At 35.8% G+C, this 17,020-nt stretch overlaps 1 protein-coding gene across 1 annotated transcript in view; it reads right to left on the bottom strand.

The window, feature by feature from the left end:
- The window catches only part of LOC308417019 (cytochrome P450 2C29-like), a gene marked incomplete at both ends in the record, with an annotated part of 43,794 nt that overhangs the window by 13,816 nt on the left and 12,958 nt on the right, over positions 1–17,020 (bottom strand). Inside the window, 2 exons of the mRNA XM_080912104.1 lie at positions 3,328–3,515; positions 5,949–6,090. Of these exons, the coding sequence (XP_080768230.1) occupies positions 3,328–3,515; positions 5,949–6,090 (330 nt within the window). The remainder of the gene's footprint in view (positions 1–3,327; positions 3,516–5,948; positions 6,091–17,020) is intronic.

Genomic DNA, 17,020 nt, shown 5'->3' on the forward strand with positions numbered 1-17,020 from the left:
AGTTGCTCAGCCTCTATGAGCCGCCGTTCCGCCTGGCATGTAGGCCAGGCTCCGCTCTGAGTCTGGAAGTTGCCTCTGAGTGGAAACAGAAGTTCTAATTTTCTGTTCCCAATCACAGTTGCTCAGCCTCTATGAGCCGCCGCTCCGCCTGGCAGGTAGGCCAGGCTCCGCTCTGCGTCCAGAAGTCGCCTCTGGGTGGAAACAGAAGTTCTAATTTTCTGTTCCCAATTGCTGGATCGGGCAGGGCGGGGCTGGGCGAGTTAAGGTGTGCACTTTCCGAGTGCACTCCGCAGTGATCTCTCTGCTCCCCTGCAGTCTTGGTCTCCCACTCACCAGTTGCTCAGCCTCTATGAGCAGCTGTTCCACCTGGCAGGTAGGCCAGGCTCCGCTCCTGTCTGAAAGTTGCCTCCAGGTGAAAACAGAAGTTCTGATTTTCTGTTCCCAATCGCAGTTGCTTAGCCTCTATGAGCCGCCAGGTAGGCCAGGCTCTGCTCTGCCTTTAGTAGCATTTCTTTTATGAATGTTGATGCCCTTGTATTTGGAGAATAGATGTTCAGGGTTGAAAGTTCATCCTGATAGATTTTTTTTTCTTGATGAGCAAAAACTTTTCTTGCTTGTTTTATTTTCTTGGATGACTTTTGGTTGAAAATCTATTTTATTTGATATTAGGATGGCCTCTCCAGCATATTCTCTCAAACAATTTGCTTAGAAATTTTTCCCAACTTTGTATTCTTAGGTAGTGCCTGTCTTTGATGCTGAGATGAGTTTGCGGTATGCAGCAACATGCTGAATACTGTTTATGTATACAGTACGATACTCTATGCCTTTTTATTGCAGAATTGAGTCCACTGATATTAAAAGATATTAAAGGATAGTGATTTTTGTTTACTGATATCTTTGTTGTTAGACGTAGAATTATGCCTGTGTTCTTTTCTTATTTGGGGTTTGTTGCAAGAAGATTAGTTACTTGATTTTCCTAGGCTATAATTTCCCTGATAGTGGGAGAGTTTTTCATCTATTACTTTTATAGTGCATGATTGTTGGGAAGATAATGTGTAAATTTGCTTTTGTACTAAAATGTCCTCTCTATTTATGGTAACTGACAGTTTTGCTGATTATACCAACCTGGGTTAGCATTTGAGTACTTTTAGGGTCTGTATGACTTCAGTCCAAGGTCTTCTAGCTTTTCCAGACTCTATTGAAAAGCCAGTTCTAATACTTATTGGTCTGGTTTATAAATTATCTGTTTTTTTCCCTTATTCTTTAGTATTTTTTCTTTATTTTTAACACTTGTTGCTTTGACTATTATGTGTTGGGAATAATTTTTTTCTGGCTCAATGTACTTGCGGTTCGGAGGACTTCTTGTATGTTTGCGGTCATCTCTTTCTTAGGTTAGGGAAATTTTCTTCTATAATATTGTTGAAGATATTTTCTGGTCCTTTCGTTTGGGATTCTTCATTCTCACTGCAGGCAGGATGCCAGTCCTGATGAAGCTACCCAGGTCTGGCTTTTGTGTGGTTGCATTGGCTTCCAACTCTTACTTCTTTTAATGTTGACTATTATACCTCATCCCATCTGATTCCATACACCTCAAAAAATCAGTCATCAAAAAGAATAATTCATCAAGAGTTCTAGACAAATATTATGAGCCAGTAGCAGAATGAAGGATAAGTTTAGCTGATACAACACTAGCCTCAAGATAGGCTGTAAACTCATGGAATTTGTCTGGATATAAGCCATTCCTATCATTTCTTTCATTGTATTTGTGATTTAGATTAGTCTAAAGACATAAAGATAAAAAAGTTTTGAATATTAGAACTAGAGCTCAACTGTAAGAAGTAAAAACAATATCTCAAGAAAATATCATTTAGCTGAAGAGAGCAAACTGGTATCTTAACACTTATACCAAACCTGGCACTCCAGAGCAAGACCCATTGCCACCGGGCAAGTTAGTTCCATCAATCTCCACATGATGCAAGTAATTAGAATGCTAAGAGTGTCATTTTGCTCCACCTCCTAAAAAATAATTGACTTCAAGGAAATAGCATTGAACTCTCTGGGAATGGAGTTATTATTATAAAAATTTGAATTTATCATGTTTTATTTGTATTATTACAATCTCAATCTGAAGTTTATCATTGTCTTGGAAGTAATGCTTTGTAATTATAAAAAATTAAAAAAAGTAACAACAGAATCACATTACAGAACAATGTCAAATTAATTTAAAGCAGACAGCTTCATTTTAGTATCAAAATTCTAAGAAGTTTGAGGAAGAAAAAAATATGGACAGAGATTTCTTTCATAGAATCCATAGGCAATGGATGGCGGAACATATCCAATGTACATACATGATTCTAACATAAACAGTCAGGTGATTAAAAAGTGAACAATGTATAGAAACACAAAATACTGCAGTGAACATTTTGGAAAATAATTTAAAGACTTGTGAATAAATATATCAAAGTAAAGACATGTTTTTCTGGCAATACTCATATGTATTTGCTTCCAAATAAGTGTCTCCTATATCGTTAAATAAATCAGACGAAAAATGTTCATCTGATCAACATGACTGTGTATTTTTAAGGCATCAAATTTGATAGGGAGATGTTAAAATTATGTCCCTTCATTCTAATGAGAAATAAGAACCATTGGAAATGGGTTTTCACATAACCCTCTGCAATCCATCCCAATGAAGAGAAACTAAAAACACAGAATACAGTAAGTACATAGAAGAGTGTCGGCTCACACAATACCTTCAAATTCCATATACACTTACATGAACATCATTAGAAGCAATAATTTTACATTGAGATAACTATAAAATCAAGTGGATGAATAAATAATTGTTTCCTTTAGGCAGATAGATAAATGTTAGAGGTATTTGGAAAAATAATAACAGAAAGATATTCATCATTTATGTAAAATCTCAGAAGGTATTTGTGTGCTGCTTTATAGAAAACAAAAATGGCATAGAGAAAATGAGCATCCATAAGAAATAAATGAAGGGCATTGCTAAAATGAAGAATTCAGGATATATTTTCCCAAATCATAGATTTTTTTCTAACAATAATAAAAATTATCAGAAGAGACTTAGAAAATTGATAAAATATTGAAAAATTTACACAGAAATATTTAAGCTTTGCAAAATTGAATTTGGATAGCTCAGAAAATATGGAAATTTCAATACAAGATATATTTGTGCCTGTAGTAGAGCTGCTTCTGTTTCCTGAAGGAATACACAAATATATCAGTGGATTGGTACCACACCATGAACCTAGGTGAATCAGTGAACCAGAGCAAAGAGGTACGGTAAAGAAGCAAGCTTACCTTCGGGATGAGGTAGTTCCTGAATTTAATATCACAGGTCACTGCATGGGGCAGGTTGGTGGGAAGGAAGTCGATGAATCTCTGGACTTCATGAATCACGGCATCTGTGTAGGGCATCAGGCTCCTGTCCTGCATACAGGGGCTGCGGTGTCTGCCAACCACATGCTCAATCTCTTCCTGGACTTTAGCTGGTTGGTCACATGAAAAAGCAAAGAGATGGGTGAAAATGTGATATGTTTATCATAAAGTAAAGCCATACATAGCTCAATATATGTGTTCCAAAATAATTTTAATTGGGAATTTTATGTTCATGCACAAAACTATATAAAAATAAATTTATACACAAATAGTGTGTTATGCATAAAATCACTATCCTTCTAAATACTTATTATACCAGATCAAAATATGATTATTATATTGTAACCATAACAGCAAAGAAAGTATGGGTAATTGAAATAACGAACAAAATAGTATAGTCAACATATTTCAGTCCTTGGTTAAAGTCATTAGTTTTAGTGTTTTTTTTTTCTCCCCACCCTTGTTGAGTATGGATGGTATGGAATAAAGGTTTGATAGAAACTTCTTTAATATACATAAAATATATAGGAAGATGATATAAGTAAAATTTCCAAAAAAAAAAAAAAAAAATGGGGAGGCAGAAAACTGATTGTATATCTGTTGTCACCAAATTAAACTTCCAGTTCCAGGGCTACAGTACATCTAATTGAGTAGGTAGCAATAGAATTTCCAGGGGAATCTCCAAACAAACCAGCATAGAGCCAGAGCTGAGAACACACTAAAAACAAGACTCTATGAAATCAATATAGCCAAAGGACATATTAAATCAATCAGAGTGAAACAGTAAGCACAAGTCTGTTCTATGTCCTTTGATATATATTGTGGTTTAAAGTTTAGTGTTTTTATGGAATTCCTTGGTATGAAAATAAATGTGTCTCTGCTTCTTGATCCTTCGGTTAGACTCATTTTCTTCTTTTGTTTTATCCAATTTTAGTGTGTTATTTAATATTCATTGAATCTTATTATATTGTATTTTAGAATACTTTTACTTTATTATTATTGTTCTTTACAAGTCATTTTCTTTTCTAATGAGAAGTAGAAAGAAAGTAGATCTTAATGTTGAGGGAGGTAAGGAGGAATAGGAAAGAGTAGAAGGAGGAGAAATCCTAATCATGATACAGTATATAATAAAAAACTATTTTCAATAAATGGAATAATATCAGATTGTGAAGGCTATTTTCCCAGTGTAGGAGGAAAGCCAAGGTGCTGAGGTGGGGGTGGGTGCTTGGGAGTTGGAGCTGAATACCCAAGATACAATCCACAGAACCTCAAAATGTCAATGAGATAAAGGGCCTCAGTCCAAACTAGGATGGAGAAGAAAGAAACCACAAGGGAAGAGAAGTACAGGGAACAGTGAGGGAAAAGGACAGAGGATGCTAAGAAAACATGATTTTGAATTGAGTGGGAAAAAATTTTTAGACCTGTAAACCAGGAAAAAGAATAGAAAAAGGTGAACTCAGGAGGTAGGAGGTTGAGAGGACCCTCCAGAATGCACCAGAGAACTGGGAACTTAGAGAGTATCAAAACTCAAAAGAGAGGACCCTAGACAAAATGTCATATGTTCAGAAGAGAGAACTTGTACAGCCCACCTCCAGGAGAAAGACAGGATACCAAGTGAGGAATGGGGTTGCTATTCAAATGTCAGAAATCTGACCCAAAATTGGTCCTGTCTGAAGGAACTGCAGGGATGGAAATGGAGTGAAATCTGAAGAAAAAAAGTTTCACCGAAAGGCCCAAAGGGGTATCCAGATCAAGGTGAGGCTCAAGGCCTATGACTGAAGCTATGGAGCATTCACAAGAAAAAATGGACCTGTTATGGCTGCCCTCTAAAAAATCCAACAAGCAGCTGAAAACATCAATTACAAATATTCGCATCCAACTAATAAACAGAAAAGCTGCTAAACCCTATAGTTGAATTTGGGGAAATCTTGAAGAAGCTGAAGAAAAGAAAAACTTTGTAGAAAGACCAGAATTCTCAATTTATTCTGGACCCGTGAAATATCTCAGACACTGGATAAACAATCAGGCAACATATACTAACTGAAAGAGGCCCCCATTACTTACACAGCTGAGGACTACCATGTCTGGGTTCAGTCAGAGAAGATGCACTTAATGTCAAAAGACCAGAGGCTCCTGGGATTTTAACAATCTGATGGGGTGAGGGTGAGCTAGAGACATCCTCATGAAGAAAGGGATTGGGGAAAGAAAGGGTGTATGGAATATGGAGTAATCGGAGGGTGGACTGAGAGGGGAAAAAAACTACAGCATTAAAAATAAAAGAAAGTAAAAATAAAAAGAAAGAATATGTATCCACAAGCAATGTATGTTGTACAAAATATTTCTCCCAGGGAACCCAGACATTGATTAAGATTTGATTAATTATCCTGTAACCAGAGTCCATTTATGTGTCATGCTGTTCATTACAATCAGTAGCACAGAAGATGATGAACAGAGACTGCTCCAAGAATAACAATATTTAGGACACTGAAATCACCTTTCAAGCATCATACATGACCATGCTGGTCCACCTCCTGTGCCCTCACCTGTCACTTGAGGGTTTTTCAGAAGGAGCAGGAGAGCATATCTCAGTGTTGTGCTTGTTGACTCTGTCCCTGCACCGAAGAGATCAAGGGCAGTGAGTGCCAGATTTTCAAGCGAAAATTCCGATTGTTCAATATGGTATGCCTATAAATAATTTGATGCAGAAACATAATTAAATATTTACCAACACATTTTATGACAATGAATCTACAGTTGTACTTGTGTATGTTTTACAAGTAGTATAGTTGAATATTTGGTATTGAAATTGTAAAATTAAGGAGAAACTACATGGCTCCATTTCAAATAGCAGTTATAACTGCATAGAAATTCACTGAGTTGAATTGACTTTGAGTATAGTTTTTCACATGACATAATTATTAATTTACAATGTTAGTTTGTAGTAAACCTTATACAACTATTTAAAGTTTTATGGTGTTGGTAACAAAGATCCTAGAATTTAGAGTAAAAAGAAAAACAAATGTATCATTTCAGAGATGATGGTCCAGATTTCGTGATATTCTTTCCCTTTTTTCTTAAAGCTATTTCATCTTGGGAACTTGATAAATCTCAGCAGCCAATGTAATGAGACAGAATTGAAGGAAAAAAGTAGCAAATATCTGTTGATTTCTCATTACATGTTCAAAATATGGCCATTTTTAATGAGAGATGCAGAAAAATATAAATGAAGCTCTGACTTAGAACTGATCTAACTGAACAAAATTAGCAAAAGTGTAATTTCTAAGAAACAAATTAAGAAACAATTTCAATAGAAAAAATAATAGGTCAGATTTAAATGAGAAAGTATTAGAGTAAGCAATGAATTCCATTAACTTGTATTCTCCAAAGAAGAAATTTATGGGTTTTACATAATTTCAATTTCACCCTAAATTCTTACTAACCTGACTCTTCCATTGGTGTTATTATCTACTTATAAGTATTTAAGTATTTGTAGGTTTATGCCTGAAAAACACTTAAATGAAACATTTGACTCATTAACTATTATCTCCTATCATATTAATATAAGGAAAATGTGTGCTAAGTTTAATTTTTGGATATACAAGTTCATCCATAAAAATTACTTGTAGTCTCTGTATAGTGAACTGCCATATAAGGTATGTGACTCTGATTTTCTTGGGATTTTCTGCCAAACTAAGTCATGTCTATAATAATTTTTTACCATTGAGATACATAAATCCATTCCTTTTTAGTCCATTAATAATTAGAGTTTCTCTTATGTTTAGAATGTTACCTATCATTGCATGTACACACCACATTTCTTCTCTTTCCAATCTTTGGTTAGTTATGGGTTGATTATCGCAAATATTGTGAAAGCCAAAGTAAGAAAGACACATGAACCTACAGATGTGCTGTACATATGCTAATTTTCTTGGAATAGAACCTAGAATGTAAAGTACATGTATACTATGAGAGAAATAAAGTTTCAAGATGACCTCTGACATTGTTCTCCACAGTTCTGGTAATAATTGATATTTCAGTCAATATTAGATTTGTATGTATCCCAGTAGATTATGGCCAGTAGTTTCTTATTTGAAAAACTGCCAGAATGATTGTGATAGCATTAAATCTCACTGTAATATCAGTTGTGCTTCCCTAGTAAATCATTTATGCATAATTGTGTTGAACTGATACTTCCAAGCATATAATATAAAAGTATGTGATAACGTTATGAAAGAATAAAAATATATGTAAGCAACACAATGTAAAATACTTTAAGAGTTAAAAACTATGGTTAAATAGGAATAATCCCCAAATTCAATACTTACTTTAAAAAAATCAGCCACCATGATATAACACATTATTAGATTACCTCAAACAAAATACATGGCAAATTCTATTAGACCCAAAATTAAAGCTAAAATTGTGTATGCAAACTTCCATAGCATACATACTTAGAACATGAATATAGAAGATAATGCATATTCTATGTGGATGACCATCTTGGAAAAGTGAGAATTTAAAGTATACCCTATTGCCAAAGATCAAAGTTTCATTCTAGACCAGCAGAGACCCAGGTATACAGCCTGGTGAAAATCCAACTAGCCAGGGGGCAGAGAGATCTCTCCCGGGCACGCACAAAAAGCACGCCCCCACACTGCCTGATCCAGGGACAAGGAACCCAGCATTGGGCCCTCTGTTTCCAGCCTGCGGCTTTGGGACACAGGACAAGACTCAGACCATCCAACACCAGGAAGAGTGGAGATCCAGGGACACAGACCACGTACAAGAGAAAGGCAAAAAAAAAAAAAAAAAAAATCACTGAAAACAAGATGGCAAGAGGAAAGTCAAAGAGCATACCACAGAGAAACCAAGAAAACCTGGCAAAACTAGAACCCAGCTCTACTGTCACAGCAAACATCAGAATGCCAAACACCCCAGAAAAAGATCAGACAGGAAATCCTACCTCAAAATGATGATAGAGATACTTAAACATGAACAGGAGGAAAAGCATAAAATATTAGAAGCTTTTAAAGAAGAAACAAAAAAAACTCAAAAAACTCAAGGAACTAGAAGAAAAGAGAACAAAAGAGATGAAGGAATAGAAGAAGGAATCTAAAATGGAAATTGACACAATAAAGAAAACACTAAAAGAGACAACACTAGAAGTAGAAACCCAAAAAAAGAAAAAGAAATCAGTAATCACAGATGCAAGCATTTCTAACAGACTACAAGAGATGGAAGAGAGAATCTCGCGTGCCGAAGACAACATTGAAAACATAGAAAAAACAGTCAGAAAACATGCAAAAACCATAAAGCTCCTAACCCAAAATGTCCAGGAAATCCAGGACATAATGAGAAGACTAAACCTAAGGATAATATGAATAGAAGAGGGAGAAGAACATCAACTAAGAGGCACAGTAAATATCTTCAATAAAATTGTAAAAGAAAACTTCCCTACCCTTAAGAATGTCATGACCACGAGCATAAAAGTAGCCTTCAGAACTCCAAATAGATTGGACCTGAAAAGAAATTCCTCCCGACACATAATAGTCAAAATGCCAAGTGACAAAAGCAAAAAAAGAATACTAAAAGCAGTAAGGGAAAAAGGTCATGTAACATATAAAGGCAATCCAATCAGAATCACAACCTAATTTCTCAACAGAGACTATGAAAGATAGAAGAGCCTGGACAGCCATCATGCAGACACAAAGAGAGCACAAGTACCAGCTGAAGCTGCTATACCCAGAAAATATCAATCACCATAGATGGAGAGATGAAGATATTCCAAGACAAAACTAAATTTGCACAATATTTGACCACAAACCCAGAACTACAACGAATTACATGTGGAAAACCCAATACAATGAGGGGAACTACATCTTAGAAAAAAACAACAAAACTCCTAAGCAAGAAAACCAAAAGAAGAAAGAGACAGAGACACAGCTCAACCTACAAAAGCAATAATAGCAGAAAACAGCAACCACTATTCCTTGAAATCTATTAACATAAATGGACTCAACTTCCCAATAAATATATAGGTTATCAGACTGGATACATAAACAAAACCCAGCATTTTGTTTCATGCGGGAAACTCAATTCAGAGAAAAAGACAGATGCTATCTCAGAGTAAAAGGATGGGAAAAAAACTTTCAAGCAAACATCCCCAAGAAGCAAGCTGGCATGGCTATTATAATATCAAATAAAGTAAATTTCCAACCAAAACATGGCAAAAAAATAAGGAAGGACAGTTTGTACACATTACAGAGAAAATCTGTCAGGAGGTACTCTCAATCCTTAACATTTATTCTCCAAATACAAAAGCACCCATATTCATAAATTCACCCAACACAACATTCACCCCACACAACAATAGTGGGAGGCTTAAATACCACACTCACACCAATGGACAGATCATGCAAACAGAAACTGAACAAGGACACTGTAAAACTAGCACAGACTATGAACCAACTGGAATTAATATACAGAACATATCATCCTAAAACAAAAGAATATAACTTATTCTCAGCACCTCACAGCACCTTCTCGAGAAATGACCACATAATTGCACACAGAAAGAGCCTCAATTGATATAAGAAGATTGAAATACTCCCTTGCATTCTTTGAGATCACCATGGTCTAAGACTGGTCTTTATTTTTTTTTATTTTTTAAAAAAGCTTTATATTACAAAACAAAGATAAATGTACAGATTTTAAACATTTTTTGCTTAAAATTATACATTTTTGTCAGTACTGTTTTTTCAGATATTAAAATAATTTTTACATAAAACTATGTGAATATATTTTTAGTCAGTACTTGATTTTTTCAAAGGCTTGACAGTATGCATTGAAAACCTAATAAATACAATTAGCGTAAAGTACATGCAGAACAAAACGCAACATGGAAATAGTCAAAGTCTTCTCGTTTTGTAAATATTTTTTTTGCTTTATTTTCTTTATTTCTTGGACTTCATACAGTCTGTGAGTTGTTTCTGGGGGAGTGCAAGCCTCTGGGGTTAGCATCCCAATATCAGTGACTGCAAATTATGTCTGTTCTTTTGTTACTGGGTTATCTCACTCAGGATGATATTCTCTAGATGCAGCCATTTTCTTAAGAATTTTGTTAAGTCATTGTTCCTGGTGGCTGAGTAGTATTCCATTGTGTAAATATACCACAATTTTTGTATCCATTCACCTTCTGAAGTACATCTGGGTTCTTTCCAGCTTCTGGCTATTATAAATAGAGATGCTATGGACATTGTGGTGCATATATCTTTGTTGTGTATTAAAATGTCTTAAGACTGGTCTTTAATAACAACAAAGACAAAAAAAAAAGCCCATATACACACGGAAACTAAACACTGCTCTAGTAAAAGATAGCAGGGTCAAAGAAGAAATAAAGAAAGAAAATAAGGATTTTAAGAATTCAATGAAAATGAAAACACAACATACCCCAACCTATAGAATTCAAAGAAAGCAGAATTGAGAGGAAAATTCAAAATTTGAGTGCTTCCAAAAATAAACTGGTGAGAGCATACACTAGCATCATGACAGCAAAACTGAAAGCTAAAGAACAAAATGAAGCAGATACAGCCAAGTGAAGTAGACGGCAAGAAATAATCAAACTTAGGGCAGAAACAGACAAAAAAAAAAAAAAAAAAAAAAAAACCAAAAATGACCATCCAAAAAATCAACAAAACCAAGAGATGGTTCTTTGAGAAAATCAACAAGATTAATAAACCATAACCAGATTAAATAGAGGGCAAAGAGAGACTATACAAATTAACAAAATCAGAAAGTAAAGTGGAGACATAACAACTGAAACTGAGGAAATTCAAGAAATCATCAGATCTGACAACAAAAAATTATACTCCACAAAATTAGAAAATTGGGAGGAAATGGACAAATTCCTAGACAGATACAAGGTCCCAAAGTTAAACCAAGACCAAGTAAACCATCTAAATAATCCTATAACACCTAAAGAAATAAAAGAAGTCATCAAAATCCTCCCAACCAAAAAAAGCCCATGTCCAAACGGGTTCAATGCAGAATTTTATCAGACATTTATTGCGTATATAACACCAATAGTCTCCAAATTATTCCAAAAAATAGAATCAGATGGAATGCTACCTAACTCATTTTTTGAGGCTACAATAACCCTCGTACCTAAACCGCACAAAGACCCTACAAGGAAAGAGAACTTCAGACCAATCTCACTTATGAACATTGATGCAAAAATACTCAACAAAATCCTTGCAAACAGAATCCAAGAACACATCAAAATGATCATTCATCATGACCAAGTAGGCTTCATCCCTGGGATGCAGGAATGGTTTAACATAAGGAAATCCATCAATGTAATCCACCATATAAACAAACTCAAAGACCAAAATCACATGATCATCTCACTAGATGCTGAGAAAGCATTTGACAAAATCCAACACACCTTCATGTTAAAAGTCTTGGAAAGAACAGGAATCCAAGGTCCATACCTAAACATAATAAAAGCAATATACAGCAAACAAACAGCCAACATCAAACTTAATGGCGAGAAACTTGAAGCAATCCCACTAAAATCAGGGACTCGACAAAGTTGCCCACTCTCCCCCTACCTATTCAACATAGTACTGGTAGTCCTGGCTGGAACAATTACACAGCAAAAAGAGATCAAGGGGATACAAATCAGAAAGGAAGAGATAAAAACATCACTCTTTGCAGATGACATGAGAGTGTACTTGAGTGACACAAAAAATTTTACCACAGAACTCCTACAGCTGATAAACAAGTTCAGCAAAGTGGCTGGATACAAAATTAACTCGAACAAATCAGTAGCCTTCCTATACTCAAAGAACAAACATGTGGAGAAAGAAATTAGGGGAAAGGTACTTTTCACAATCCTCACAAAAACTATGAAATACCTTGGTGTGACTAACTAAGCAAGTGAAGGACCTGTACGACAAGAACTTCAAACCTCTAAAAGAAGAAATTGAGGAGGATCTCAGAAAATGGAAAGATCTCCCATGCTCATGGATTGGAAAGATCAACATCTTAAAAATGGCCATCCTACCAAAAGCAATCTACAGATTTAATGCAATCCCATTAAAATTCCAACCCAGTTCTTCATGGAATTGGTAAGATCAATGTGCAATTTCAGATGGAATAACAAAAGACCTATAATAGCTAAATCCATCCTCAACAACAAAAAAAACATCTGCGGGAATCACTATTCCTGACCTCAAGCTATATTACAAGGCAATTGTGCAGAAAACTGCATGGTACTGGTACAGAAATAGGCATGTGGATCAATGCAATAGAATAGAAGATCCAGAAATGATCCCTCTGTATATGGTCACCTGATTTTTGACAAAGGAGCAGTAAACATTCAATGGAAAAAGGACAACAAATGGTGCTGGTTCAACTGGCACTCAGCATGCAGAAGAATGAAAATAGACCCTTTCTTATCTCCTTGTACAAAGCTCAAGGGTAAGTGGATCAAAGATCTCCACATTAAACCAGACACACTGAAACTATTAGATGAGTAAGTAGGGAAAACCTTAGAACTTATAGGCACAGGAGAAAATTTCCTAAACAAAACACCAATGGCTCAAGCTCTAAGGTCAAAGATTAACAAATGAGACTTAATGAGATTGCAAAGTTTTTGTAAGGCTAAGGACATCTTCAAGAAAACAAAACGGCAACCAACAGAATGGGAAAAGTTCTTTACCAACACCACATCAGATAGAGGCCTAATATCCAAGGTATACAAGGAACACAAAAAGCTAGACACCAGAAAATCAAATAACCCTATTAAAAAATGGGGTACAGAGCTAAACAAAACATTCTCAGTTGAGGAACACCTAATGGCCGAGAAACATGTGAGGAAGTGCTCGACATCCCTAGCCATCAGAGAAATGCAAATCAAAGCAACCCTGAGATTCCACCTCACACCAGTCAGATTGGCTAAGATCCAAAAATCAGATGACAGAAGATGCTGGCGAGGCTGTGGAGAAAGAGAAACATTTCTACACTGCTGGTGGGGTTGCAAACTAATACAACAACTCTGGATATCTGTTTGGCGATACCTCACAAAATTGGATATAGTACTACCTGAAGACCCAGCTATTCCACTTATGGGCATATACACCAGAGACACTTTAATACACAACAAAGATATATGCACCACAATGTTCATAGTGGCTCTATTTATAATAGCCAGAAGCTGGAAAGAACCCAAATGTCCTTCAGAAGATGAATGGATACAAAACTTGTGGTACATATACAACATGGAATACTACTCAGCTACCAGAAACAATGACTTAACCAAATTCTTAATTAAATGGCTGTCTCTAGGTAATATCATCCTGAGTGAGATAACCCAGTCACAAAAGAATAGACATAATATGCAGTCACTGATATTGGGATGCTAACCCCAGAGGCTTGCACTCCCCCAGAAACAACTCACAGACTGTATGAAGTCCAGGAAATAAAGAAAACAAAAAAAATATATTTACAAAACAAGAATACTTTGACAATTTCCATGTTGCGTTTTGTTTTGCATGTACTTTACGCTCATTGTATTTATTAGGTTTTCAAAGCATACTGTCAAGCCCTTGAAATAATCAAGTACTGACTAAAAAATATATTCACATAGTTTTATGTAAAAATTATTTTAATATCTGAAAAAACAGTACTGACAAAAATGTATAATTTTAAGCAAAATATGTTTAAAAATCTGTACATTTATCTTTTTTTGTAAAATAAAGTCGTTTAAAAAAAAAGAAAGAGCAGGAATCCAACTCTCATACATATAGATAATAGAAGCAATATACAACAAACCAACAGGCAACATCAAATGTAATGGTAGGTAACCCGAAGTTATCACATTAAAATCAGGGACTTGACAAGGCTGCCAACTCTTGGCCTACCTATTAATAATAGTACTGGAATTCCTGGCGGGAGAAATGAGACAGCAAAAGGAAATTGAAGGGATACAAATTGGAAATGAAAAAGTAAAAATATCACAATTTTCATATGACATAATTGAGTACTTATGTTACTACAAAAAATTCTATCAAAGACCTTTAAAAGCAGACTAACAACTTGAACAAAGTGGTTGGATATAAAATTAACTCAAACAAATCAGTAGCATTCTTCTATTCAAAGAACAAACAAGCTGAGAAAGAAATTAGGGAATATATTCCCTTCACAATAGTCTCACACAATATGAAATACCTTGTGACTCTAACACTGCAAGAGACAGACCTGTATGACAAGAATGTCAAACCTCCAAAAAAGAAAATCGAGGAAGATCTCAGAAAATGGAAAGATCTCCAATGCTCATGGATCAGAAAAATCATCCTATTAAAATGGCCATCCTACCAAAAGCAATCTACAGATTCAATGAAATCCCCATCAAAATTGCAACCCAGTTTTTCATTGAGTTGGAAAGATCAATGTGCAATTTCATAGGGAACAACAAAAGACCTAGAATAGCGAAATCCATCCTCAACAACAAGAAAACATCTGTGGGAATCACTATCCCTGACCTCAAGCTGTATTACAAGGCAATTGTGCTGAAAACCAAATGTACTAGTTCAGAAATAGTCATGTGAATAAATGGAATAGAATAGTAGATCCAGAAATGAGTCTTCACGAATATGGTCACCTGGTTTTTGACAAAGGAGCTGTAAACATTCAGTGGAAAAAGGACAGCCTATTGAACAATGGTGTTGGTCCAACTGGCATGACGCATGGAGAAGAATGAAAACAGACCCTTTATTATCTCCTTCTACCAGGCTCACGTGTAAGTGGACCAAATATCTCCATATTAAGCCAGATACACTGAAACTATTAGATGAGAAAGTAGGGAAAACCTTAGAACACATAGGCACAGGAGAAAATTTTCTGAACAAAACACCACTGGCTCAAACTCTAAGGTCAAAGACTAACAAATGGGACTTAATGACATTGCAAAGTTTCTGTTATGCTAAGGACCTCACCAAAAATAAAACAGCAGCCAACATAATGGGAAAAGATCTTTACCAACTCCACATCAGATAGAGGCCTAATATCCAAGGTATACAGGAACTCAAAAAGCAAGACACCAGGGAATCAAACAACCCTATTAATAAATGGGGTACAGAGATGAACAAAACATTCTCAATTGCTGAATATGGAATGGCTGAGAAACATCTGAGGAAGTTCTCGACATCCTTAGCCATCAGGTAAATGCAAATCAAAACAACCCTGAGATTCCACCTCACACCAGTCAGATTGGCCTAGATCCAAACTCAGATAACAGCAGATGCTGGCAAGTTTGGCGGAGAAAGTGGAACACTTCTCCACTGTTGGTGTGTTTGTAAACTGATACAACCACTCTGGAAATCTTTCTGCCAGTTCCTCAGAAATTTGGACATAGTACTACCTGAAGATCCAGCTATTCCACTTCTGTGCATATACCCCATAGACGCTCCAATATACAACAAAGATACATGTACCACTATGTTCATAACACCTCTATTTATAATAGCCAGAAGCTGAAAAGAACCCAGATGTCCTTCAGTAGATGAATGGATACAAAATTTTGGTACATTTACACAATGGAGTACTTCTCATCTATCAGAAACAATGCCTTAACCAAATTTTTAACAAAATGGTTGCATCTAAAGAATATCATCCTGAGTGAGATAACCCTGTCACAAAAGAACAGACATAATATGCAGTCACTGATACTGAGATGATAACCTCAGAGGCTTGGACTTACCAAGAAACAACTCACAAACTGTGTGAAGTTAAAAAAAAAAATACTCAATCCTTACACACCAAGAATACTTTGACTAATTCTGTGTTACCTCCTGTTTTACATGTACATTTTGCTCATTGTAACTTGTAATTTCTTAATGCAGAATATCAAACGTTAAAAAATAAAAAAAAATTAATAAAAAGAACAATCACACCAAACAACAAGAATCCTGGACAAAAAACATTGGAATGGATGAAGAAGCAGCAATTGTGCCTGGAATTGGTGTCAGCAGATGGGATAGTTTCCAGGTGGGCAGTCTCTGGATGGCTATTCCTTCAGTTTCTGGTCCACCCTTTGTCTCAGCATTTCATTTTGGCAAGAGAAATTTGGACTAAATATTACTGAGATAGCTGGGTATCTTCATCACTCAACTGAGGGCTGTGCCTGTACACTGGATATGGTTTCTACACATTCTATCTCCTCTTTTTTGGGTATCTCATGTAATGTTCTCTGTCTTTGGTCCTGGAAATCTCTTGGGTCATGGCTATCCCCAGTTCACCCTACCTTACTGCTACATGTATATTTTCCAATTCCTGACCTTCTGTATTTCTCTCCCATATCCTCCCATATCTGAACTGCCATTACATTTCCCTCACTCTCCTCTCCCCCACCCCCCCACTAAGTTCCTCTCTCCCTTTGGTTCCCACCAATTATTCTTTCCCCTTCTGAGTAGATATGTACTATCCAAACTTTAATTTTTTCTCATCCTATTTGCACTATGGTTTGTTTTCTCCTCAACTACAGTTAAATCAATGTGACCTGGTTAACAAATACTTTTTATGTTACCAGTATCTGTGTGGCTCATTCCAACATTAA

This window comes from Micromys minutus, assembly GCF_963924665.1.
Source record: "Micromys minutus genome assembly, chromosome: 2".
Classification (NCBI taxonomy): Eukaryota; Metazoa; Chordata; class Mammalia; order Rodentia; family Muridae; genus Micromys; species Micromys minutus.